This window comes from Corvus cornix, chromosome 5, assembly GCF_000738735.6.
Source record: "Corvus cornix cornix isolate S_Up_H32 chromosome 5, ASM73873v5, whole genome shotgun sequence".
Classification (NCBI taxonomy): domain Eukaryota; kingdom Metazoa; phylum Chordata; class Aves; order Passeriformes; family Corvidae; genus Corvus; species Corvus cornix.
In genome coordinates this window covers 49,956,372-49,984,011 of record NC_046335.1, presented here as the reverse complement: position 1 = coordinate 49,984,011, position 27,640 = coordinate 49,956,372, and the positions used below count along the sequence as shown (strand labels likewise).

Sequence of the window (27,640 nt, the reverse complement as noted above, 5' to 3'; positions counted from 1 at the left end):
TAATTTATTTTTATCTCTGATTTGTATGAACTGTTGGAATAATTTCTTAAAAAAAAACCCCAAACCTTAACTTGTACCTACTGACCTTGTAAATCAGAGTAACAGAAATACAATGCACAGTGATAAAAGTTTTTCAATAATTTGTACATCTCAGTACAACTCTTTAAATAGGAGGACAGGCTTACAGTATTGAGACACCCTCAGAGGTTACAACTAGAATTTACGCTTATTCCAGAAATCAACGTTATAGGAAGTGCAGTGGATTTGCTGAAACAGCTAGTATTTAATTATCCACTAAAAATAACTTTTCTGAATATTTTCTGAGCCCTTTTAGTGCTGAAAAAATGCTCAAAGCACTCAGAAAATAATAGCCAAAAAGCCCCACCAGGTACTACACTTCGAAACCGGTGGGAATGGAAATCCACAAATCAAACCCCAAGCTTATACCAAGCATTAGCAAATGCGAAGGTCGAATATGGTTTCCTAAATTGTTAAATCTGCAAGGAGCTCAAGACTTTTGTCCTCTAAGGGAAAGGGAAAACCAGGTCTGAACACAGTTAAAACCCAAATGAGTGAAAATAATTAGGAAAAAGAAGGAGCGGTACTGGGGAAGGATGCCTGAGAGCTCATTTTCAAATTCCCACACCGCAGCCCACGACCGGACACGGAGCAGTGCTCGGCGCAGCGAAGAGCTTTGCACAGGACGCCGCGGGGCGCACGGAGGGAGCCGTCACTCGAGGCACGAGGGCACCGAGCACCCAGAACGCGGCAGGCCCGCGGCTGCCCCGGTGCCGCCCTCACGCCGCGTCCCGCCCCCCGCCCCGCCGGTGACGCCAGCGCCGCGCGCGGGCCCCGCCCCGCGGAGCCGCCACGTTCCCCGCTCGGCGGCGCGCGCGTCGCGGCGGGGCGGGGCCCGCGCCGCCCAATCGGAGCGCTCCGCGACGGCCGCCGCGGGTCAGCGCCGGCCAATGGGCGCGCGCCGGGGGGCGGGCGCTGTGCCCATGGCAACGGGCGCGGGGCCGCCGCGGGGCTGTCGCACCGAGCCGCGCCGAGCCGAGCCCGAGCCGCAGCGCGCCCGCCGGAGCCCCCGCTTCGTGCCCCGCGATCAGGACGCACCTCGCCCTTAAGAAGCAGTGGCTCCTCTCCCGCCGCAGCGGGACCCAAAGGTAGCGCCGCCCGTCCCAGTGCCCCCGTCGGTGGCGCGGGGCGGAGGCCTGGCGGCGGGGCAGCCGCTGTCAGGGTCGCGGGGGGACGCGGGGATCTGAGCACCCTCCCGCCGACCGGGCTGGAACGCGGGGGTGGCGGGGGAATGGCGGGGCTCGGGGCTGCCGGGCGTGCGGGGCGGGAGCGGGGCGCAGCTGAAGTTTTCCCGGGGCGCCCTGGCGCCCGCCGGGAAGGCGGCTCCAGGTGTGTGTGTCCGTGTCCCCGTATCCCCTCCATTCGTCCCTCCGTCCCCCGGCCGGCCCGCGGCTCTGCGGCAGGTGACGGGGAGCTGTAGAGCGCCAGCAGAAACGAAGGCAGAGCTGGCAGCGGCGGCAGCTGCAGCAGCAGAAATGTTGAGTGGCTCGTAATTGCACAACCGCAGGGAAAACTTGGGCAGGAGACTGGACGGGTTTCCCTCGAAAGGGGACACCTTTCCAGCGTTACTGTTCTAGAGTCAAAGAACGGTTTGGGTTGGAAGGGAGCTTAAAGATCATCCAGTTGCAACCCCGTGCCATGGACAGGGACACCTTTCACTAGACCAGGCTGCTCAGAGCCCCATCCAACCTGGCCTTGAGCACTGTCCTATCACCGCATGCTCTTTTAAATAGTCTCTCTTCATCTTTCCTGGAGGCTGCCTTCAGGTAGTGAAAAGCTGCAGTTAGGTCACCCTGAAGCCTTCTCTTTTCCAAGCTGAACCATCCCAATTCTCTCAGCCTTTCCTTGTAGGAGAGGTGCTCCATGGCTCTAATCAACTTGGTCTCCTCCTCTGGACTGACTCCAGCAGATCGCTGTCCTTCCTGTGCTGGGGACCCCAGAGCTGGCCACTTCTTACTATACTGTTATTATAGTACCCATGGAGAGGCTCTGGAAAGTACTCCAGTGCCAGGCTGGCTGCTGCACTCAGAAATAATTCCAAAAGCAGAAAAGGTTGAGATATGGCTCTAGAGAGGTAACATTTTTTGCGGAAATGAACATGGCTAAGGCTTTCAAAAGAATTTGCATTTTGCAACACTATTTAGTAAACTTGTAGGAGAAAAAAGCCTTTGTTTGTCTTACAAGTATTTGCTACGGAAGGATAACATCCAGTAGTTTCAACATGAGACCATCAGAGTATCAACAGTGAAGTGCCTATATCAAGTTCAGTGTTTGTTTTGTTTCGAGGTTTTTTGTCATTTTGTTTTCTCTCAGTGTCAAGAGAAGTCCTGTAGCTAACTCCATATTGGTGCCGCTCTACTCTGAATTCTGAAGTGACTGTCCCTCTTGACCAAATACAGCAGCACAGGGAAGATTCCTACTGTAAAGACTGGATAGGAGCCACTCAAAGAGTTTGAAACCAGATTTTGTTGTAACCTTCATGGACCTCTGCTTAAAACTCAGAGACAGTTTATGGGAGAAGCCCACGTTTCTATGAGCACTTAAGATCCTGTTATGTTTCTTACTGTAATTTACTACACAATGATCTTGTACAGTCACAGTGCCTTGTCCACCATCAGCCACAGATTACTAACCTGGGTACATACAGTACCTCCTAACTGTGATCATCTGTTTTCCCTTTTACTTGTTTCTGTAATCTCTAGGATGGTAGCGGTATTTTGTTTCAGAATAAGAAAGATAGTTATGTAAAAAAGAATAACTTAAGTTTAAACAAATTGTGTTGATGTAGAGCAATGTGAATCTCATTCACTTCTAACCAAGACAGTTAACATAAACAAAGAAAAGGGGGAAACGAAATTACAGATTAATATTGCCTGTTGGGTCTGCGTAAAAATTTAGCAATTGGATGCAAAGGCATCTGATGTAAGTTTGTTATAACACTCCCTGAGATACCATTATTTGATGTCTGAAATTATATTCAGAAAACCCCATTGGGCAAATAAAACCAAGCAACAGCAACAAAAATAATTTTATTTTAATAATGCTAAGGTGCAGTTTGCATACCTTGGCTGTGCACTGGTAGTGCTGCTGGCGTAAACTTTCTGTTCATATAAGCCAAATCAAAGATTTTTTTGTCAAAAACTGTCCCCCTCCTCCCCTCAATTATACAGACATAACTGAAATTGCAGTCATGAAAGAGGAGAGCAGGTAATAAAAAATGTAAAATATATTGACTCAAGTGTTAGAGGTGTGGAAACGTTGACGCAATAGTTGTAGAGCTGTGCTGACTAAACAAATGTGCTTTACATAAGAAAGATAAAATCATTTACTGTTAAGTTTAAAGCTGCTATCAGGGCTTCCTATGGTTTGAACTCCTGTGCAGAGGTATTTGATCTAGCGAGGTATTGTGCCCTCAGTTATTTGATTGCTCAGTAAGCAGAAGAGATTTCTCTGAAGTTCCTGTCAGATAAGTAGCAGACACGAGCCTTTTGGACAGGGGTGTGCTTTTATGTAGATTAAGTCATGGCCAGGTGCTAATGCCAAACCAAATTAAATCAGAGTCCAAATTCATGTTACTTACAATAGTTTTGGCTCTTCCGTACTGTGTGTGATTTGACAGTTGGAAGAGCAAAAGAAACTGCATTTCATTAGAACAATTTAAATCATATTCAGTTGTAAATATTATTTTTTATCATAGGTAATTCAGGAGAAGTGTAGGCTCTTCATGAGTGCATTTCTCCTGCTGTTCTTCATAAAACTAGAATGGGATGTTGATGCGTATTTTTGTTTCTAAGCAAGTAGAAATCAATGGGAATTAGCAAACTGCGAACATAAATCTCCTTAGGCAGCTATCATAAAGTGCCTAAATATTTTTAAATCTGGCTCCACAACATTAGATCTAGATTTATTCTGGATAACTATTTTGTATTTTTTTTGAAGGGGGAAAAATTTACCTTGGACTTCTGTGGCATTCAAGGCTTACTTTGGCATCATCACTTGTTGTTGATTAGAGCAAAATGCATATTGTTAGAATAATTGAAATACTTTTTGATTTGACTTAAGAGTTTGAGCTAATTCATTGTTCACATGTAGTAGCACATTGGAGATTGCTTTTTACGTCAGCACTGACAAAATTGCCATTTGCATTTATGAAAAATGAATTTATGAGACTCCAGGTGTACTGTTGTATAATGTTCTATGTGGAAACTGAAATTAGAGTGCAGGAAGCTATATTTGTAGCAGTAATATTTTTTTTAATTTGCTTTTGAAGTTGATAAGATTTTTAGCAAGTATACATTGAATTCAGTACAAGTTTTTGCTTGACTGTTAGCTTCATAAATCTTTTTGTGAGCCAGCCTTGTTGGAAAGAATTAATAAAACCGAACAAGTCACTTTGAAAAACAAGCCTAATATTTCAACATTCTTCAGTTACTAAGGTAGCTTTGTAGACAGTGATATTTATTTTTTTGAAGCAAGGATAGGGAAATTCCTTGGAGGCAGGTAGTATTATAAATATGTATATGCATTTGTGTGTGTGCACACAGGTTTTTAAATGATAAACCATTAACATTGCAACAAGAAGTGAAAAGGTTTTCAGACTTCACTTAGGACAGAGCTAAGCACGTGTAGCAGCAGACACAATTTGCTTCTATGCCATATTTCTTTCTGGACAGAGTTGTGTTATTTCATTATATTATCCTATATCGTATATGGTTTGAACATAAAATTGCTCTTTCCCACTCGAGCATTCATAGTTTGTGTTACTATTGCATGACTCATTTAATAAAACAGCTGAAGTGCATTTTTTAAAAGGAGGTGCTTTCAGCAAATGTTGTACTAGGCACAGTCAAGGCATGCTATCTTTTCTGGGAAGCTGAAAAAAGCAGCTGTTCCAGCAGCTAGCTTTTTGTTGTAAAGAGAATTAAGCAGCTCCAGTGCAGTGAAAATGTAACAAATACAACTCAAAAGAATTTAAGTCAAGTAAACAGGATGAGAAAAAAGGATTCTGCTGCCTTTATGTACTTAAATAATACTGTTTAATATAGAACTATTTACATGCAAGATTAAAATGCTTCTTGAAAAAAATAAGGAAGGTCTCCTGGTGCAGAGAACTGAGTGGGATGTGCTCTAACAAAAGATTAGGACAACATGACCAATGTGAAACATGTTTGATATTGGCCAGGAAAAAAAAAAAACAACATCTGAATCATGGGGTTAGTGAACAGCATTGAAAGAAGAGAAAAAAAAATACTTGAAGGATAATGAAACTTTATATATATATAATTATATAGCAATAATAGCTGGCTTATAATAGTTAATAGGTTGCATATTAACTTCTAAAAGGATCAGTTTTCATTTGGGAAGGGAAGGGTGCAGGTGTTTCTGTGTTATGAACGTTAACTTGTAAGGAGAAAACTCTTGCAGCTTGTAGCCATTTCCCTTTGCATGTCATTTCCTGCTCATGTCTTAAAGGAGCAACCTCAGTGTGGGGGACTGGTGACCCAAGTGAAGAGACACCCTCACCACAACCAGAGGTTTACCGTAACAGAGTGAGTGCAAACAGGTTTCTTCACTTGCTTCTCAGAATTGCTGCCACATGTCAGCTGTGCTTATGCCTCATGAACTCATTGGATAAACAGTGTGAAGAAGATGCATTAGCTATTGATTCATGGACTTTCATCATTGCTTAAGGTATGATAGCTTAGGGTGACTGTGCAGCAAGTGCTCCTGAAAAAACTGGGAGGAACTAACACTGGTGTTTCCAAACACAGAATTATGGCAGAAGAATAATCTGTTTCTGCCTCATTTCAAGCATTTAATGTATTTTTTTTTTAGGATTCTGTAAGTGGATCAATTTATAGATTTGCAAATAATTTTTAAAGAACTGGAACAAGCCCATGGAATGAAATATTTTCTATTTAAACTGTGATATATGGACAGGTACATCATCACTGTTTCAGAGAGGTAAAAACAGATTCAAGATGCTAGGTGACTGGAGCAGACTGATGAGGGAATACTTGAAATCTCATTCTAGTACTGAGAGTAGAATATTCTTAGAAAAATAAAAATCAGTAGATATATTTTATCTGTTTCCTGGTTTTTTTGGTAATTCAGCACTGCCTGTGAAGATTGTTCATTTTTCTGATGCACAGCGTAAAAATAGGAAGTCACGTTACGGTCATGATTGTAGAGAACATTGCTGTTATCCTGCACATCTGCACTGTGTCTCACACAGGTTTAAGTATTTCCATATCAGATAGAGCAGGCATATGTGAAATTTATGAATAGGTAGGTTTATTTGTGTATTATGTGAGTCCAGATTTATGTTTTCATTGCCCATCACGGTACACATGGGTTTGGCAAGTGCAAATGTGCGATATGACATTTACAGTGTTGTGCTGTCTTGCATCATGGCCATCCACTGAGCTTCTACATGTGCAGACACTGCATCCTGATATCACTGGATGGTTTTTGCCTATCTCAGTTTTAGAAACTTTGACATTGGGTGTTACTTCTTTAAAAATATTTGTGCTTTGCTGGGAAGGTGATGGAGATGCCAGTACCTGCACGATGCTGTTTTCTGGGCAAGGGGTACTATGTTAATGAAATGTAATTTTTGGGTTTGTATCACAACACCTAGCAGCTGTATAAAATAGGTGTTTAGCAGCTTGTGTTACTGTGGCTAAAACAAACTTTAGAAGTAGAGATTTGTAGTTACCTTTCAAAGCCTGTAGCTCTTTATAATTCAGATGTTCAATCCTGTTTCACTGACATTGATAGGAGTTTGTGATTAACAAATTACCAAGATTGCTGGCAGGCAGCCTGGTGCTTTTCTTTTCCAGTTGTATTTTTCTGTTCATGCAAGTACATTGGTGGCTCTGTTTTCTGCTGACTGTCTCATTCTTTTGGCTCTCACTCTGTTTTTTGAAATACTTTGAGAAGTTATTTTTCCTTTTCCCTGAAAGCTTCAGATATTGGCTTTGTTTATAAACTACAGTATTTGTCAGTTCTAGAGCACTACATTTATGATTAGTTTTCTTTATGTCCTACAAGTGGGAATGTTTGTTTATCCCTCTTGTAAAGATAAGATTGATTTCTGATACCAGCAGATTACAGTTGTGCTACCTTTACATCTAGATGGGCTATCTTGGATGTCTGACTAAAATCGCTCAATTTCCAGATGACAATTGTGACATTAACTCTCCCCATCTATCTTTGAGAAAGTAGTCAGCTGGGCAGATTTATAACAGTTTATATTTCTATTACAGTTTATAGAAGTAGGAAGAATAGTAATAATAATATGCCACATGGCAGGGTAGGAGGGTGTTTGCTGTGCATTATGGACTGCTGATGGCAGTGAGCAAACTGACACTGCTCCTCTTCTGCAGCACCCTCTCTGATTGTTCACTTGGTGGCTCTAGTACAGAAGAAAGCCAAATTCCTGGTTCAGACACATGGATGCACTCAAAATGCCTGAGAAGGGATGGGCATCCCGGAATGGGTTTTCAAAAATCCAGAACTCTTAAAAGCAGCTGGTAGCGGGCTGGGAGTGGAATGAATTCCTAATAATACAGTGCTCGGTGGAACAAAAAGGGGAAGCCCAGTTTTCCTCTCATCTAGAGCTTTTTCTCATGCTTCCCTACAGTTGCTGAATTTGAGAATTGTGCTGAGTTTTTCTGGCAGGTGATTAATGTTAGATTTTGCAATGGGCCTGGTTTCTCTCTTCTGATACACATCAGAGTAGAAGGTGCTCAGTGACTCAGGTGTGACAGGCACACTCTGAAGGTTGACTCATGTCTTAGTCACCTGCTTTTCGTAAGGAAATTTTGGTGAGTATAGTCTAGGACTAGTAGATACCTAAATACAGTAACTCTGTCTTCACTAGGTAATTATTTTTTATTCTAATGTATTTCTAATTTATTTGTTACTTCACAACTGGGTTCCTCAAAATACTGTGGGAAATGCTGTGTTAGGCATAGTTGTCTGCAAAGTCAGCTGTGATGACAGAGATGTTGTTTACTTACCCATTTTGGACTCCTCTGCTTTTAATTCTTCCTGGTATGTGTGAAGTTTTTAGCTTGTTTTATAAAAAAACTACACTAAAAACACCCACTATACAACCTGAAGCAAAACTGCCTGGTGAAGTCTTCTGAGCAGCCTATTACATCAAATAGATATGAAGAGCATACTGTAATATCATCCAGTCTTTCCCATTATGTATGACAGCATGTAATTACAAAGGTTAAAAAAACCCCCATTGCCCATGAACACAAATTCCACATAAAGTGATCAGAGCCAATGGCACCTAGTTCGATTAGGTCTTTTGATAGATAAGCTCTGCTGACTGCTGCAGAGGTAGATAAGGATGATACAGCTCCAGTTGTCCATCCCAAATCTGGAGGTGATTAGTGCTCCCTCATATGGGGTTTGGCAGACCAAGATGGTTACTTATATCTCAGTCGTTTCAGCTTAGCATGGACATTTTATGTAGCAGCGTTCCTCAGGAGAAAGGAAAAAGTCTGAAAAATCTAAGTGTGCCCCCCCTTCCACCTAAACTGGCAATCCCTGTCTCCACAATTGTTCATGTTGCTAGAAGTTGTAGGTCAGGAGTTTAAAGAAATTAGTTATGTCGTTAAAATGGATCAAAGACTAGGTGTCACTGTTGAAAGTGTGGGCTTTAGTACTTGCCATAGGCAAAGAATGAGTCAATGGCAGACCTGTGGGAAGCACCTGAGTCCCTGGCTTTCTGTGCTTCTCTGCCATCACCTGTTGGGCTTGAGCATGCTCATTTCATAGCCACATAATGATTTTCTAAAACGCTGTTTACACACCTTGCATAACTAGAGCAGCGTATAATAATATTAAATTACTTTTATTACTATAATTTTGTATATATGAAAATATTTTGGTTGGAAAAATATCCATCTATCAGGTTCCAGATTTTTAGTATTATCAGAAGGCTACACTTTTTAAAAATTAATACTTCACACATACATAACCTTTTAAAAGATGTTTCCAAAAATGCTGAGAGTATATATATAATTATTATATACTTGATAAGTATTTTGGGGTTAATTAGTTTTGTTTCATATGCATTTCCTAGACTTTATGCATGTTTACCTCCTTTCACTTAGAGATTACTAGACAGCCCCAGTCATACTCTGCAAGAACTTGAGCAGGGTGGGTTTTTGCTTTACCTGTAGTACCAAGAACTACTCTGAGTCTTGGCGTCTACATCAAGATTAGGAGACTTGAAGACCTAGTATTTGTTAGTTATTATCATTTCCTGTGATTAGATCCTGTTGAAATTACAAAGCTAGGCACAGGATTTATACAACAATGTTCTGTAATTAAAAACATACAACATACAGGAACTTTGGCATTTTTAAAAGCAGTGGGGAACAACTAACCCTTCCACTCATCAGATCTTTAAGTCCCTGCAAGCCAAAGGTTTGTGCAGAGGTATAGAAATTACCTTGCCAGTTCCAGAAATCAGTCTGGGTCTGGTTTCTTTTTGTGTTTGTTTGCTTGTTTTAAGGGCATAACCTAGGCAAGGTTATGAATCTTGTGAATCTGACAGTAATGCTGACGTTCAATTTCAAATGCTCAATGTGGCAGCAACAATAGTTCCTGCTATCCCATCTGGTAATGATCAGATGTTAGTTATCTTTAAAAATGAAAGTAACAGGTATTTGCAGAGCATAATCCATTTAGGCTCCTTTTGTTGAAGATGTGATTAAGAAAAAACAGTTTTAGAACGTTATTGTAATTCTTGAGCTTTTGACATATAAAACAAGAGATGGATAGGTGGATATACTTTTAATCTCCAGCTATTTCCTCATCCCCAACAAAAGAAATACCATCTCTACGTCTTGAATGCTTCTTTTTTTTTTTTTTTGCTATAAGAGTGCTTTTATTTTCCTAGCAGTTGAATAAGGGGTAATAAAGGGTGTCAACAATGCTTAATATTAAGTATGTACCTCTATCAACATTTATTGCCATAGTAAAGGGCAGCTTAACCCAGCAAAAGCAGTGCTTCTCTGTCAAGTACCAGATCATGTAGTCAGGAAAACTGGCACTGACACCATAATTAGTTTGTCCCCTTCATCCCTCCACCTAAAAAGAGATTTGTTGCTGGTGGACATAAATACTTTTGACAGAATTTCTCGCATGACTTGCTAAAGCGCTGGTACAGAAATTCCCCCTGTAGCAGGTATACTTTTGATTTATTTGACTGCACATTTCTTCAATGTTACGTTGTTTTCTTTGTCACATGTAAGCTAATTTTATACAGCCTTTGACTGGCAACTTTCACCTTCTAGGAGGTGATTTATATTACCAGTGTAATATTGAGTTTGCTCAAACTTCTTATGGAATATCCATAGACAGTGGAGTGTCACAGTCTGAATGGGACAAATTGTGTCAAGAGCCTGACTTGGCTGTCAGATGCTGGATTACCTTCATTACTTTTTTTTTAGCTTGATTGCCTATACTCACTCTATCTAATTATATTCCATTTTACCAGTTTCTGAATGAATTATTTTCAACTAAGTTTGATAAAGGGGAAGACAGAGGTCAAGAACTCAAAGTCCTCAGTGCTCATCAAATTATGTTTGAGTTAGCTCCATATAAGACACTAAAGAAAGTATGGGGGAAACTGGCTTAATAAAGCCCCAGCCTCAGCAACCATTTCAGGTAGTGTGAACACTATTTTTCAGGAATCTCTGTCAGCCTGAAATATGGATAAAACACGGATTGTAAAATATTCTTCCTGCACATAAATTTTGGAGAGGATCTTGACTTCAAATTAGGCAAATACTTCAGTTTTGAAACATAAAAAATACTGGCATTACTATGCTAAGATCTGATTCAATGTCCCTAATGATCTTTAGGAGTTTGCTAATGAATTCAGCAAAGACATCATCTGAGTAGGAATATCAGTATTAGTTATGTGAGTCTTGAACATCCTAAATGTTCCCATCTGCTATTGATAATACCTCAACACATTACAAACAAACCTCTCACCATTTACAACTTAGGTTTGGCACACAAGTGGAAGTCAATCTGAGGAAATCTGTTTTCCTAAGAATGGCCTTTAAAAATTAAGGCTGTATTTACTTCTTTGGGTTTTCGTGTTCCTTGAGGGCAGAACGTTGTGAGGAAAGTGGGTTATTACAGGTATCTATGTAGGAATGTAAAAAAATTTTGCTTAGTACAGTATGCTAACATGATGTATGTTTATTTTTGTGACCTGGTCTCATTTCAGATGAGGAGGTTATCTGTCCTGCCCCAACAGTGTCTTTTGCTGATGACATGTCTCCTAATGGTCTTGGAAGCTGTACCTATAGACATAGATAAGACAAAAGTCAAAGCAGAAGGCCATGTAGAAGGAGAGAAGGTAGAAAATCCAGTAAGTATAAAGAAACTTATCTGATTGTTTATCCTAATTGTTAGTAATCTGGATATAGCAAACTCCTTTAGAAGGAAACTAGTATTCCCCAGTATTCTCACAGTGTGTGCCATCTGCTGTGGGGAGATTCCCTTTAAGTTTGCTCTTTATTTTTTTTCAATGAGCTGCTAAAGGTGAGGTGGCACATGGAAGGAATTCCCAGCATACAACAGGAAGAGCATGCTGTTCCACAGAGACTTATTTCAAGTGATTGGGTGGTGCCTTAGGAAATTCTAATCACTGATTCCAGTTCAGTGTTTCAAATAGAACAGTAACAAATGAATTGCACTGTTTTAAGAAAGCCACACACTATATTAACGTGACAGATGCTTGTGTATTACGAGGGTTCCTAATGACTTTTCTCCTCTTCCTTGCCAGTTGCTGAAAGAAATGAATCATAAATTGCTGTAGGGCAATGATGCAAATCTGAACAAACAAAGATATGTAAGAGAGCACAGTGCCTGTGTTGCTGAGATTAGAGTGTCAGTTTTATAACTGTATTTAAGCAAAACTAATTAACTGTTTGTCAGTATATTCTTTCCTCAACTTCCTTTTTTTTTTTTTTAAAGGATACAGGACTTTATTATGATGAATATCTCAGGCAAGTAATAGACGTCTTAGAAACTGATAAGCATTTCAGGGAGAAACTCCAGACTGCTGACATAGAGGAAATAAAGGTAGGTTCAAAAAAATAATTAAATTAACGTTAACTAAATCCATCGTGATGAGCCACATATTTTGTATTCTTTCTTCCTTTGGCTCCTGGCTCTAGGTGGTGGCTGTTCTACATTGCCCCTTTAGGAGCTAGAAATTTAGGAAGGGACAAGTAGGAAACAGTCTAAAGTGACAGACTTAAGGAGGAGATCCTGCCTTTTGTGTTTCCTTTAATCCCTCATGATGCTGTTGGCAGCTTGTGGCTTCTTTTCTTTCTGTGCTCTATCTAGCATCACCCTTGGAGATTACTCTCCATTTCCAGCTCCTTGCAGTAGACATTGGTGGCTGCTGCTGCCTTGTACCTTCCCTCAAGTCTAATAGCCCTCCTCGAGGGGATGAGGCACTTTGTATTCTTCTCACAGTTCTTTTGAACTCAGTTGAGAATATTTGATCAAGAATTTGTCACAAATGTTACTAGGCATTGCTCCTTCAAGGTTATGGTCTTGTTCTTTGGAGGAGCAAGATACTTAGAAATTCTCTTTTCTGAAAGCTTTTAGGATTCCTCTCTGTTTCCATAACCAGAGGCATAAAAATTTTGAATCTGCTCTTTAAAAAATGTTGAGATTCTTACAGTGTGGGCTACAGTATTGCCAGAGACTGCCATTAGTCTGCTGTCTTGCAGCTCATGTCTAATGGGAATCCTAAAGGCTTCTTTCTATCAGTGTTTATACATAACTTTTTTTGTTTTTTAACAGAGTGGAAAGCTAAGCAGAGAGCTTGATTTAGTAAGCCACCATGTGAGAACACGGCTGGATGAACTAAAAAGACAAGAGGTAGCAAGATTAAGAATGTTAATTAAAGCTAAAATGGATTCTGTTCAAGGTAAGAATACAGCATTTATCTAGGTGAGTTTAACAGATGGAATTATGTTAGAGAAATGTCAAAGTCCAGCAGTCGTGCGTTGTTTGTTGTCACCAATAATGACGAAGCTGAGAGTGAGTGTCCTTTCTGAGCTGGCCTGGAGCCATTACAGACCTGTCTTTATAGGAAACTGGGGAGAAGAGAAAAGCCATCTCTGTTCTAGAAATAACTGAACTTTTTTCTTTCTGTGGATTTTTCAAATACTTCTGCCTCTTATTTTCAACCTCTTACTTTTGTCAATTCAATTCATAGATTACTCACAGAGAACCAGTAACACAGAAGGACTGTGTTCAAGAAAACAACATGCCACAGTATTTCATATCCTTAGGGGGTAGCAAATGAATTTTTTTGTCAGTATTTTATTCTTATAAAGATGTTTTCAAGGGGGATCCCAAGGAATTGAATACATAGTGTATCAAATTAAAAAACTCCTAAAATGAGGATATGTTTTGCAGGCTAAGCTAAATTTAGATGTGGCAAATAGACTGAAGAAGTGCAAATAAATGTTTATGGGGATGTTGCTGCTGTTGCACACAAGCAGTCCAGTGACATCATGGTGATATTCACAGCTAGGTGACAGCAGCTAATGATACATAAAACAGCTGTGTACACACCCAGGTATTTTGAAGTTCAATGGACTGATCACTTCTACCCCTCTCTACTTTCATAAATTAATAGTAACTAACAGAATGTGCTTTAGGAAAACAATTTCCCCCAGCAGCTCAGATCCTACCATGTAGATGTGAGATCTTACTTTTGGGAACTGATGATTGCAGTTCAGAATATTCAGATGAGTACTAAGCTGTGAAAGCATTTTGCAAAGTTTATAGTCAGCTTTGCCCATGAGTCCTTCACATTATGTACAAGTATGGCCAGCTTACCTATAAAATACAGCTGCATCTACACACCTAGACAGCATCTTGGAATATGCACAGGGAGCATTCTAGAGCAGCAGCAGGCAGGCAGAGTGGTTTCATTTCCTTTTATTTGCTCTTTTAATGTTTTCCCTATAACACCACTTAGTCTTCTGTCTGATCTACAAAAAGGAAAAAAAGGCACAGCTTCCCCCCCCCCCCTCTTTCCTCTTATCTGGATCAGGTTTAAAAAACCCCAGACAACCAGGTTTGAGATTATATTCTGCATAAATTCGGTCCTAATCCAGATGTGTTTTTAAACATTTTCACCATGATCCTACTTGACTGATCAGTACAGGCCAGAAGAATGTTAGGAGTTGGGTCTCAGGCCATACAGTAATGTGGCAAGTAAATAGTGTCAAATAGAATGAATCTTTTCCCCTAAATGAAAGAAATGGAGGAAAATGGGTTTGGGGGCTTGGTTTGTATTTTTTGTTGGTTTTTCTTAAGTCTATTATTACACTTCTAAAAATGTTTCAAACACAGACAAAGGCACATATATGTAAACAGAAATTATGATCTCACCAGGGAGGAATGATGGTTGAAATCTGCCCTGGCCAGTGTTTGCTGTTTTGTGATAATACAAGCACAGCATTGATTGTAAAGCAGATAGTTTGTGAAAGAACAGTATGTTTAAAATTGTGTTTTCTAATTTTTTTAAGCAAATGAAATATTCTTTGCTAAGCCATCTAGTAAAAGCTTGTCACAGTTGTTGTACTTAACATATCAAAGCATACACTTCTTAAGAGAATCTTATTATGTAGCATTAATGTTCAGAGACCATGGTAACAGCTAGAAAAGCCTGTGGTAGAAATGGGTTGAGTTGTTAGTGCATTGTGTGTTGATGTTGGTGGGTATCACTCCTGTCGTAAGGAAGAGAAAAGGTTTCCAGCTTTTAGACACAAGACCTGACTCTCCACTGTCTTGCACTTCTCTTTTTTCCACAAATGAAGTTTGAATATTTGCTTATTTGATTTGATACAATTTTACACTATATTGTACATCAATCTTTGGCCAGATGTGTGTCATTTGCAAAATGTCCTGGGCAGTAGAAGAGTTGGACTTCTCCCCATGTGGGAAAAATATGGAAGTTGTTAGCTTTGATAGATCACAGTTTCAACTATCTCATTTATATAAAAGAGAATAAAATATTTTTAGTTTGTAAAGCTCAAATTGATCATAGTTGCTCTTGCTGAAACAGAAGCTGTAATTTGTGCATGTAAAATGACTGTGTGCAATGCAGCACTGACCCATCAGAAGGAAGGCAGTGCAAATTGCCATCAAGTTTGCCAACCTTCTTCAGGAAAAGCAACTTTAGAATTGTTGCTGTTGTTTCCTCCAACAAATTACTCAGTCCTCAGGGAACCTCAGGTACTTACAAGGCATAAGCTCCATTTTTGCTGGATTTCAAACTTACTTTAATGTTTACATGTGTACCTGTTCTTCCAGACACTGGTATAGACCATCAGGCTCTCCTTAAGCAGTTTGAGCACCTGAACCATCAGAATCCTGACACCTTCGAACCTAAAGACTTGGATATGCTGATCAAAGCAGTGAGTTCCAGATATGAACTACTATGGGGGGGTTTTAATTATTATGCTTTTTATCTCTGGTAAAGGGCAGTCCTTTCCTATATACCACATTCGATAAATGACATGCAGCTTTCACTTTTTGTCAATTGTCTGCATGCACACTTGAAAACTGTTGCCAGTGTGCATGATGCAAAAGAGTCCATAAGTTTTGGGATGTCACCTTAACAGGACTTGCATTCATATGCCAGTACAAGCAACTTTGGGAATAAAATACATCTTTCTGAGAGCCTTTAAATTAAATACAGGTGAGATAGGTATATTTTCCCAGGTGTATTTTCTGATTTATGTTTCTACATCGTATAGAAGTCCCACAGAATGATGTAAATAATCATCCCTAACCAAGCCATATGAATTTTAGGATCTATTATATATACATCAAGCTGCAAAACCACAGCAGAGTAGAATTTCAGATAGCAATATTAGAAATTGCTTATATTGGGCATGGCATTCAGTGTCTGTTCAGCAGATTCAGTATCTGTCACAGGTGTGGGGGGGTTTTTCAGGGGGTGCAGTTAAGCTAAGCATGGTATAGCTAGAGAAAAATACACTTCCCAAAGGGAAAAATTATTTTCATCTCAGCTATGCTTTAGAGAGCACTGCATGTCTGATGAAATTTTGACAGTTTCTATACTTACAAAATAAATGAAAGATAAGGTATATTTCAAGATTTCTATAATTTTTGTGCAAATTTTTTACCCTTGGAAGATTTTATGTCCGTTTTCTGTAAAATTATTTTTTATAGAGATACTGTAATTTTTCCAAACATTCTGAACATCATTTCTGGGAAAATTCTGGTTGGCTTGGAGAAGCATATCCTTAAAAGGCCAGTTCTTTTTTATTATATATATTTTATTTTTGTCTTCTCACTTCTCAGCCAAAATACTGACAGGGTCTAATGGGTACTTAAGGGGATCTTAGCTTTGGAATTGTTTTTTAAAACATACAGCGAATCTGAAAAGTAAAATGTGAATAATGGAGGGACAGTATCAGGTGTAAACATATTCCTTTGTAAAGCACTGCCAAAACATCCTTTAATACCTTAGCCTGTATGAAAATAACACATCTTTATATAAGAGTTTGTCAGAAATTCTTCTCTCATACCCTTTCTCTCCATTTAATTGTTTGGGCGTTTTTTTAATCTGTATTAAGCTGCTGCAAACTAAGTCCCATTATTAATGAAGGCACTTTTGTCATTAAACTGTAGGATAAGCTACAAATGTTCTTATTCTGAAATGATCAAGGAGTTAATGGTACCATTAGTGTAGGACTTGATAACTTGAGTTCATTTATTACTCACTGATGAGAAAGGACACCTTGATGGCTTCTTACAGCACTGTGTTATTGCAAAAACTGTCCAGCAGATGAACCCTTACAATTTAATTTCCGTGAAAATGACAAAGGGAGGAGAGATGTTTCTGCATCACTGTCATGTGAAAGGAATCCCCAGCCAGTCTGCCCTGAATGGCAAAAGGGCCAGCCTTGCCCACAGATCTGAACAATCCAGGGTTTTTAATGTCAGATCTGTCACGTAATCATACGTCTGCATATATCTGTATTTTTAGGCTACAAGTGACCTGGAAAACTATGATAAGACTCGCCATGAGGAGTTTAAGAAATACGAGATGATGAAAGAACATGAGAGGAGAGAGTATTTAAAAACACTGGATGAAGAAAAGAGGAAACGAGAAGAATCCAAATTTGAGGAGATGAAGAAAAAACATGGAGATCACCCTAAAGTTCACCATCCTGTAAGGCCACAGCCTGTTCTTATGTGCCTGAGTTCAAGCTCTCCAGAGAGAAAAAGCTAATACACAGAAGGGTGTGTTTTGTTTGTTCTCATCACTTGCCTCCTCTCACTGACATGGGAGCAGAGAGTGGGCACAATGCTGAGAGCATTACAAACCCCACTGTACAAACCCCATTCTTTTTGTGCAGGTGTGCTATTTGCTGCCAGAACTCTTACTAACAAAGACACCGAAACTCATGAGGAAGAAGCCACGACAGTATTCAAAACTGTAGGGATGCCTTCATGGTATGCCTGGCCTGCAAGGAGCTGCATCACAGTACCATTTGCTCTAGGAAAGGCAAAATAATTCAGCTTCCCTCAGCTGTTTCTGGCTGGGGCTGTGTGGCCATGACTGATTATTACAGGTGCTCCTTTCCACAGAATATGCATTTCCTTTACACTCCCTCTTTCCCTGGACCTTTCTGTCTGATTAAAGTATTAGACCTGACCAAAAAGGAATGAAAGAAAATGCCACTGATTCCATTTGCCACATGACTAATCAGCAAATAAAGAAAGCCTTTCAGAGAAACCATAATACAAAGGTAATGCAGGGAAATTACACTAAATTGTCTTTTGAATAGTTTTTCTTTGTAACCAATCTATAGGGAAGCAAAGATCAACTGAAAGAGGTGTGGGAAGAAGCAGATGGACTAGATCCTAATGAATTTGACCCCAAAACATTTTTCAAATTGCACGGTAAGAGGTTTAGTTTTAATCTAATGAACGAGTGAAGTGACTTTGTTACATTCTGCTGAGGACAAGTTTGTCATATGTTAGGATGAAGTCTTTCACTTCAAGCAACTTCGATGAATCTGAATAATACAGAGGAGAAAATATTTGTCACTGTTTGTAACTTTTGTGCAATGTTTTAAATGGAATTTAAAAACTTTCAGAGTTTTGTTTAACTACTCCTAAAATCATACAGGCAAAAACCAGTAGTGATTCCTTAGGGAAGTATGGGTGCTTAGAGGGCTGTCCATATTGATAACTTTGCTTACACAGTATGTACTGGAAATAAATCCTCAGAGATTTGTGCAGGGGCAAAACCTGCTTTCTCATCATCTCTGCAGACGAGTACCAGACACTCCTAATCTTTGGAATGGTCATAGAAGGGCCAAGCCTCTTCAAGCTGCAAGCTTCCCTTGATAAAATAAGAACCCTCTAATCCTGCCTCTAGATCTCTGAGGAATGGGCAGCTAGGAACAATAAGTAGTAGCAGTAGCAGAGATACGGATGCTTCTCAGTGAACATCTTGCTTCACATGTGGTTATGTCACCATGTAACCTTCTGTTCTGATATTGTTAAATGCTTCATCACAAAGTACCCCGAAGTAGATCCTGCCTGGCACTAGGCTGCAAAGGGTTGAGCAGTACACAGAACTGGACTAATCTCAAAGATGATGATTTAGATGCAGAAAAATATTCTAGTTTGAGTCTGAACTTTGATCTCAGTTTATTAAAATATAATAAGTATGTATTACAGAATCATAGAAGGGTTTGGGTTGAAAGGGACCTTGAAGATCATCATAGTTACTAAATCTTACCTCTTCTTTCTAGAAAGAGATTTTGAAAGATAGCTTTCTGAAAGTTTTTGGTAGCTTGTTTGTGCAAAAAACCTACCAAAACAGAAACAGCTGAAATCACCTGTTGCCTTAGAGCTTAGTATATAGGAAACTTTGTAGCAATTACACAAAAATACTGGCTAACAAATTGAAGTAGACATTCTCTTTCCATTTCAGAGGTAGTGTAACAGTATTCAGAGCACAATGTAGACTAAAAGATGGATTATTAATTACCAAATATTCTCCTCTCTGCATTTGTCATGTAAAGTCGTCTTAGACTTACCTCAAGTGCTGCATGTTTATATAGACTGTCATGTAATTATTTAATTTTTTTTGAGAGTCGTATTGTCAGTTAAAGTTTTCCTGCAGAATCTTGTTGCTCCTGAGTCTATTTACAAATTGAGTGGTTAAATGGGGACAACTTGTTCTCAGCAATATTTTTTGGCAGTTGCAGTCTGCGCAATCCTGTGGTGACCTATTTCAGTTTGCTAATCTGAGTAGTAGAGAGATTGCTCTGGATCTGTCCAATCAACCAAAAATGGTAATAGACTCCAGCCAATGCCTGATAAACACCTAAACAGAAGAAACAACCAATGTAACCAACTTCCTGTTAAATGAGATGTGTACACTGATCTTTACTTAACTCTCTTAACATCTATTTACCTGTATCACTTTCCATATGTACTCAGCTTGTCTTTTTAAAACTTTTTTGTAGATGTCAATAATGATGGTTTCCTGGATGAGCAAGAATTAGAAGCTCTGTTTACCAAAGAGGTAAAAAAAAAATATTCAGAAGCTTCTTTCAGTAAAAGGTTACGGGGATGTCTCTTTTTCCCAAGTATATTTGGAGGCTTTGGACTACAAAATAGAGTATTCATGCCAAGTTTTGTGCATCCTTAATATTTCTACAAAAGTATAAAACCTATCAGCTGGCAAAATAAAGTAGTTGAAGGATAAGAGTCAGATATCAGTGCTCATGTATTTCTCTGCCCCAGGCTTGCTGGAGATTCTATAACTAATCTGCAGGATAGGTATTACCTGTATAAATTGCAGTGTAGAGAACTGCTCTCTTGCTCTCCCTAGCTGTAGCCTGGTAGAGGCTTTGAGGTTCTAAAGCTGGGCACCTGTGCTCATTCAGTGTTTATCAACAAGTGTTATGAGAAAAAAGGTCATACTTGTGTGACTTGGCTCAGGGACAGCACTGTGGAAGGGGCTACAGAAAATTCCTATGTTTTGTGTCTGGCTAATTTGAAGTACATGTGCATCTGATAAAGTAGGCAGGCTCTTAGTTTCTTGAAGCCTTGGTTTGTTGTCTGAAAATTCAACTGTGGTACAACAATTTGCCATAATCCCCTTCACTACAGTGAACGTGTAGTGCAGTCTTTTTTGACAGATGTCTCACTGTTTTATAGTTTTGTAGTGTAAAAACTTAACAGCCCAGGGCCTTAAAATTAGCTGTAGCTGGGCAAGTGAAGCTCAATGCCTGAGAAAGCCAAGTAGAAGCAAATAAGCATGAACTCTCCAGAAAGACATTGTGCAAGAAGAGAAGTGAACCATTAAATTTGGCACTGAATTTGTCTTGTGATATCCTGAGTGCTTATGGGGTCAGCTGCATGCCCTGGTGAAAAAGCCACTCTCTCCTATTCCAGAAACCACGTGGAACCTCTGCCTGCTTTGAATCAAATGTAGGATCAGACAGTGCACACTGAGGTCAACTTTACTGTAACATCCACAGCACTGAATTGTAACAGACCACATGGATTAACTGAAAAATTCATTCTTAGGAAAGAAAGGCGCACTTGTTGCTTAAATACTGTGCTGAAAGAGGAAAACTGCACACACAGAGCAACATCTCAGACTGCTTTTCCAGATGTGCTCTGCCATTTGAATGAGCAGTCTTTTCTTCAAACTAACATGTACTAATTTTAAATTCCAGTTAGAAAAAGTTTATGATCCCAAGAATGAAGAGGATGACATGGTTGAAATGGAAGAAGAAAGGCTGAGAATGAGAGAACATGTAATGAATGAGGTAGGGGCTGATTCCCTTTTGTGTTCAAAAAATACAGTTCTCCTAACATGAAGTGTTGTCCAAGTGCAGCAGAAAGGGAGGGCCTGTCACACTGAATGCTGCTTGTGCTGGGATTCATGTAAAGTTACAATGCTCAAGCCCTTTCCCTGTGTTCTGATGTAATGCCTGCTGACTAGTTTTTATTTAAAGTGTTCCAGAGAAGGAATTGTGCTGTAGCCATGGTTGTTTGCAGATTCTGAGATTCAACAGAAATTCCTTGTGAATTGTGTGTCAAACAAGGAAGATTCTAAATGTGCTTTGGCACTTGGCAAATGGGTAAGATTTAGGTGTGAGAAGAGGGAGTAGAGCAATGTCTTCTTTCCTATAGCTCACCTTTGTCCCTTTAAAAGGGGGCTCAGAGCTCAAGGTATCACCTGTGACAGTGAATACCTTCACTGGGTCTGATGGGCTTTCAGCTCAGGAGACACAGGAATGGAAAAGGGGTGTTTTGAATCACTGTGTTTTCCACCCATAATATTTCTGTATTCAACTGTATTCCTTAAACTTGAGGAACAGAGCAAGCCTGGTCATCTATTAGTCATAAAGGGAAGCATTTCCTCCCTTCCCCTCAAAGGATTCTGACACAATTCAGTTGGGTGGGATTTCTGTTTTTCAAAACCTCCCCCTCCAACAGTGGAGATAATTTTGTAACTGTGAGTCAGAGTAGTTACCAGAAAGCTACAAAACATTTTTCTCAAAAAAAAAAATTGTGCTTTCCACTATTAGTTTTGGGACTGTGAGCACAAGTGTTTCCAATAAAGCCAATGAATTTTGAAGTGAAATGTCAGGATTTACTTTTTGGTTCTATTTTTGTTAAGCTACATAAGCTTGTGAGAGAAGTTTTCAGAAAATGTTGTGGGCACTCCCTTGAAAATGGGACATTAAAAAAATTTTAAATGGTTATATTTGAAGATATTGGATTGATGAAATTAAAACATTAGCTCCACCAAAACCTGTTCTTTAGACTGAGCTTAACTTTTTGCCTCAAATAGGTTGACATCAACAAGGACCGGCTAGTGACTTTGGAAGAGTTCCTGCGAGCTACAGAGAAAAAGGAATTTCTGGAGCCAGATAGCTGGGAGGTAATGAAAATGTGTTCCAAGTACAACACACAGCACCATTACCAGCACTTGGACCAGGAAGCCAAACGGCATGCCTGTGACCTTTGGTTTTTTCCAGCTCTGCTGTGGTATGTGTGTCGTTAAGCCCCTCAGCTGAACGCAGCGTTGAGCTGCGGCAGCCTGATGGGATGCAGATGGGAACTCCACGGGCCTCACACAAACGGAAAAGGTCTGGCGCCACCCCGGGGATTCAGGAAGAGCTTTTCACACGTGCTTTTCAAATGGAAATGGACATTTTGTTTATGAATCGCTTCAAAGGGAAGATAAGAGCTCAGCTGGAAGAAAGAGGATATTTTTCTCCTGTGTCTAAATCTGTAGTAGAGCTTTGTTGAGAAAATAGTTGAGAAATTACTATTTTGCTGTTTTCATTGAGTGTACACGGTGTCATGTCTTGGTATTTTGTTCTGAGGTTTTTTTAGTGAACTGTGCAAGAATTTCAGTAAGACAATAATAAAAAGCACACATGCTTTCCTGGCTACGTATTCACACTTGTATGTATTTTCTTGCAGACACTAGATCAGCAGCAGCTCTTCACTGAGGATGAGCTGAAGGAATTTGAAAACCACATTTCCCAGCAGGAAGATGAACTTAGAAAGAAGGCAGAAGAACTTCAGAAACAGAAGGAAGAGCTACAGAGGCAGCACGATCAGCTTCAGGCTCAGAAACAAGAGCTTCAGCAGGTACATGTATGAGGACAGAATATATTTGTTTTCACCTTTTCTCTGTCCTTATATGTGTAATGGCTCTTGACAATCCCCAGCTCTGGAGATTTACCTTGATTTTTCATATGAGTCCCAGCTGAATTCTAAACTAATGGTATCACAGCTGTTCAGAATTAAAGCAACTCAGCAGTACACCCACTAAGAAAGACCTTACATAACTGCAAGGTTTCGTTTAGGTGTACCCATTTATGTCACATCAGATAAAGCTGACAAATTCAAGTTTTTCAACTGCTGTATTTTGTTTTTCACCAGGTTGTAAAACAGATGGAACAAAAGAAACTACAGCAGGGAAATCCTCCTGCAGGACCAGGTGGAGAACTGAAAATCCAACCCCGTACGTGTCCTTCTGTGTAGATACACAAACTTTAAAATAAGTTCTGCAATGTAAAAGTCATTACCTCCATATTTTCTGTTAAAACTATTAACTTAATGCAGCTTTAATGACCTCTGGAGAGAGGTCTGTCTTTAAGTATGTAACTCTAAGTACTCCTGAAATCTCACCTTTAAAGTCCATAGTAAGAAACCAGAGTCCTAACACAAGGCATCAAAGGGGCAGAGAAGGATTGTGTTGTACCTCTCAGTCTACATTACTGAGATCTAGGGTATCCAGGATTTCTGAGCATCCAGAGAAGAACAGGGACATAGAAAAGACCAGGTCTGTCCCAGGATCTATGGCTGCACTGCAGTCTCAGGCTGCAGAACAAATCAAAGCATTTAAAATCCTCAGTGGCCAATTTATCAGCAACTGGATGCAGCATGACACAACAAGTTAGTCTTGGGCAGTATGGATGACCAGTGCTTCAACACCCTCAGGAGAAGGGAGTGACATAATAAATCACTGCACTTGATCAGTGGTGGTGGCAAAACAGTCAGGTATGTGTTAGCACTTCTTATCCACAGCAGATTGCCCAGGTTTCCTTTGTGCTTTAAAGGGGCTCTGCTGCCCCATGCATCCTAAATTAACTTTTTCTTCCTCTCTAGAAAGGTTGAAACTATGCTGGCTTTATTGGCTTTCATGTTCATGTGCTGACATGATCAGCAAAGCTCAAGAACTTCTTGATGTTGATCTCAAATATGAACTTCAGATCTATCCAGGCAGCCTTTTGAACACTAGGAGCTCTTCACTGCTCCTGCAGGGCCAACAGTGGGGTTTCAAACTGCAGGAGCTGTGTTCAGTGATTACATCTTACTTTGTTGGGTACCCTGAAATTCTGCCCACTCAGTTCTGTGAAGGGAAATTATGAGATTTCAGAACCAATTTAATTCTGTCTTCTATTTGCTTTGAAACTGCCTGTGGGTAACTTCATTTTATGGTCCTGCATTCCAAGAGCCTAAATTCCCCTCACCTTCAGTAAAACCATTATGGGTAATTGCATATGATACATCTTTTGATACTGGAAATGTTGTGGCAGATACTGTTCTTAACACATGTATTATTTTATGTAAAATCTTTCCGCAAAGTCATTTAATCAAGTGTCATAAGAATTCATTAGACTAGCCAGAACTAGTCACTACTCATTCACTGAATCAAGAATATCCAAGCAGACACTATTTTAAATATAGAGGCCACTGGAGCTACTATGTGAACTATGAAAATTAGTATTACTCAAACTTGGCAAAGGGAGAACATTGCAACTACTGATGCAGTGAGGAGTAACATACAGGAGCAGGTTGTTACTTACTTCTTTTTCAAGCTTCCCATATTGGGATTAAAGGTCTCATAAAAACATGGTATATTTCCAAAAAAACAATGTGTTACGTGAGAATATTTCACTTAAAAGCAGAAACAACTTGTAATCTGAGAGGTACCACTGACTAATAGTGCAGTCTATTGGGTAATCTCAATCCAATTTCATTGTTACGCACACAGAAAGCTCTTGGTTCAGAAAATAGAAGGTTTTGTTTGAGTGTCCCTATGCTAGAAACTTTCATTTAGAGAATGTTCACATTTGGGACCAGTTTACTAAGAAGTTACAAATGGTTCTCTTCTTGTTTTACAGCTGGTGAACCCAAAGCTGGAGACACACCAAAACACCCAGTGGGAGGTGATCAGCCTTTACCACCAGGACATGTCCAAGAACCAGCTGTCAGAACTGATCAAGTTCACCCTTAACCACTTGTGCCTCAACTTTATAGCATCTTTATTATTTGGGGTGGGGAAGGGCTGGGAGGGGTGGGGGGGACAGGAAATCAGAGTGAAACATGAACTCTCCTCTTTCTCCCTCAGACTGTAAAATCATCGGGACTGTTAGAGGTGAAATATCAGTCAGATTTGATTTGTAAGTTAAAATAATTTTCTCTCCAGTGCATCAGTTAGAAACACAAGGGGATCATGTAGAGGCTGTAATAGAGGAGGAAATTAAGGAAACCATTAATATTAAAAACTTTGATGGCCAGGGGACTGAGCTGTTGAACTCTCCCCTGACAAAGAGGGAGGAGATGTCTGCCATTGTGTGTTTAGGCATGAATCAGAATCTTCTCAGAGAGGAAGCAGGGAACAGGCCTGAATGTTCAGTTAGGTCTAGTTTGATGTAGGAACTCTTTCCAGAAATGCTGAAAAGCAAAAGAGGGGGAAACAAAGACCATAGGTAAAGGCCTATTTCCAGCACTACCAAACCCTTTCTTCTTTGAGACCAAATAAAAAACAAACTTCTCAATCACAGAAAATTTGCACTTTTTAAAATTTAAACACAGCAAAGAATTATGAGGAACAGTGAATATTTTTCATGTTTACAGAAACCTAAGAATTTCACTGAAAGCCTTCAAAAGGAATGCTGTACTTCTTGTGTATTGATCTGAACCGTCCTCCTTGTTGAGATTAATTCTGTGTAGCAGTCGAAAGCTCAACTGGCCCTTGGGACAGTATTTTGTCCCCATTTCTTTCATCAGATGCCAGCTGATCTCAAAATTTTGCATGTTATTAAGTAAGCTTTTTATGTTGATGGAAATATTGTGCAAAACAGAACAAGACTCATTGTCTTTTTCTGTGCAGATTCTCCTACCTCCTACAATAAAACCAGATTTTTCAAAGTGCACCATGTGCTTCAGAGAGCTCTTCTCAGACATGAATTTGGGATTTGTTAAGGGTCTCACTATTGACTCTTCTGAGTCTTTCAGCAGTTGGTCTAAGGTTATGAAGTGTCCTAAATCAGGGGTGCTACTTGATTGTATTTTTTTGGTATTGAACCAGGATAGGTCCCTAGTATTGCAAGCCAAGATTTTACAAGAGTAAGTTGATTTTCTTGTCAGTTTTATTATAGTGCTGAAAAGTTGTGCCAGTGTCCCTGCTTCTCATTCATTTCAAACTGAAACTATCCTGAAGTGTAAACCCTGTGTGGATTTCCTTGTTTGCTTGGGTTTTCGTGGTTGTTTTTTTCATTTGTTTTGTTTTTTTTAACATGGATTGTTCTGATTGTATAATGCTGGCTTTGAACAGATACACACCTCTGCCAGCATCCTTTACATTTCCTTCCTGTTCTGTGGCTAACTGCTGACAGTGGCATTAAAAGAGGTATTTTGGGGCTTGAGCAAAGAAACAGAAGCACGCCTCTGTTAGAGAAAGATGTTCCTTTCAGAACAAGACTTGAATATTTTAGGCAAACTCAAAACAACCAGAAGGCAATTGCTAACATTTTGTATTGACATTTGGGAAATTTCTCACTCTGAAGAACTTTGACTGATGGAAGCCAGGCACATTCCTTCCATGCTCAAGGCTTCTTTCATCAGACCTGGGCATACTCATGTTCTCCACACAATGCAGCAGAACTCAGTGCCAGAACAGATTAGGTTCCCTTATCTATTTTATCCTGTAAGTTGTCATGTTGCATTTCCTTCCTTTATACCACTCAATTTGACTTACTTTACCTTTTTTTTCATTCTTTATGCAAGTAGTTTGCAAAACCAGTCTCTCAGTTTTTTGTCATTTCTAGGCAATTCTAACAACAGTTTGATTTTGTCTTTGTCTGCAGACTAAAATATCTTTCAACAGCCTCATCTGTTTGCAAAGAGGCCCAGACATAGTTTCAGCTACATGAAGTTTCTCTGGGCAAGCCCTGGCTTTGGGGTTGTAGCCTGATAATGGGTAACAGGGTGAGGAGGGAAACCAAGAGGGAATTATTCACAAGTCATGGTAAAGGTGAAGGGAAATCTTACTGTGTTTTCCCCATCCCTCATGAAAGTTTACACAGGACAAGTGATACAGCCACAGATGTTTGTAGAAATTCAAGGACTGAACCTTTGGAGGTATTTCTACCATACAAATCATTCCTTCAGGCTACTTCTGCCTCCTCACAAATGCCATCAAATGCCATGATGGCTTTGTAATGTCATGCTCAAGCTTCAGTTTTGGTGCAGCCTCTTACATTTGATTGTAAGGTCCTGACTCTGCTGTTGGCGATTGGCCCCCTTATCCCATTTACATGGAAACATCCAGAGTTTTGTAGAAAATTGTTGTGACTGGGGAAGTAGAAAGCTATAACCACAGAGAAATAAGGGACTGGAATATCATGGGCACAAGTGCTTACACCTGTATTCTGCTCTTCATTTAGGAGGTGATTACAACAAAACTGTAACTTTATACAGACACCAGCTCCACCACAAAGATGCAGTGATTTGGTTTTGTACTTGGCTGTGATTTTGGTAGGAGGATGAAGGGGTAAAATTTGGTTAATGTTGTACAAATTCATATCTCTGGTGCAATATATGTAAAAAAAAAAAAAAAGCCCCACTCTGTATAGATTAGTTTTTAACTGGATTAAACAGCACAGTGACAGAA

General features: G+C 39.8%; 1 protein-coding gene across 2 annotated transcripts; it reads left to right on the top strand.

The window, feature by feature from the left end:
* The first annotated feature begins 1,027 nt into the window (after window positions 1-1,027).
* Window positions 1,028-27,640, top strand: NUCB2 (nucleobindin 2). Of its 2 annotated transcripts, none has more exons than XM_039552632.1 (13): window positions 1,028-1,166; window positions 11,345-11,488; window positions 12,097-12,204; window positions 12,937-13,063; window positions 15,466-15,569; window positions 17,171-17,356; window positions 18,000-18,090; window positions 19,671-19,729; window positions 20,892-20,984; window positions 22,016-22,105; window positions 22,654-22,824; window positions 23,119-23,200; window positions 24,867-27,640. In XM_039552632.1, exons 2-13 carry the CDS (start codon window positions 11,345-11,347, stop codon window positions 24,977-24,979), a joined length of 1,368 nt encoding a protein of 455 aa, XP_039408566.1. In that variant the 5' UTR covers window positions 1,028-1,166; the 3' UTR covers window positions 24,980-27,640. The 2 variants fall into 2 exon arrangements, with proteins under 2 accessions (XP_039408566.1, XP_010389941.2); XM_010391639.4 differs by lacking the exon at window positions 1,028-1,166 and adding an exon at window positions 5,695-5,769.

Bases quoted from the DNA above. Each gene is read 5' to 3' on its own strand.
- NUCB2 (XM_039552632.1), top strand. From the start codon at position 11,345: ATGAGGAGGTTATCTGTCCTGCCCCAACAGTGTCTTTTGCTGATGACA. The intron at 12,205-12,936 runs GTAGGTTCAAAA...GTTTTTTAACAG, and splicing joins CTGACATAGAGGAAATAAAG to AGTGGAAAGCTAAGCAGAGA. The intron at 23,201-24,866 runs GTACGTGTCCTT...CTTGTTTTACAG, and splicing joins AGAACTGAAAATCCAACCCC to CTGGTGAACCCAAAGCTGGA.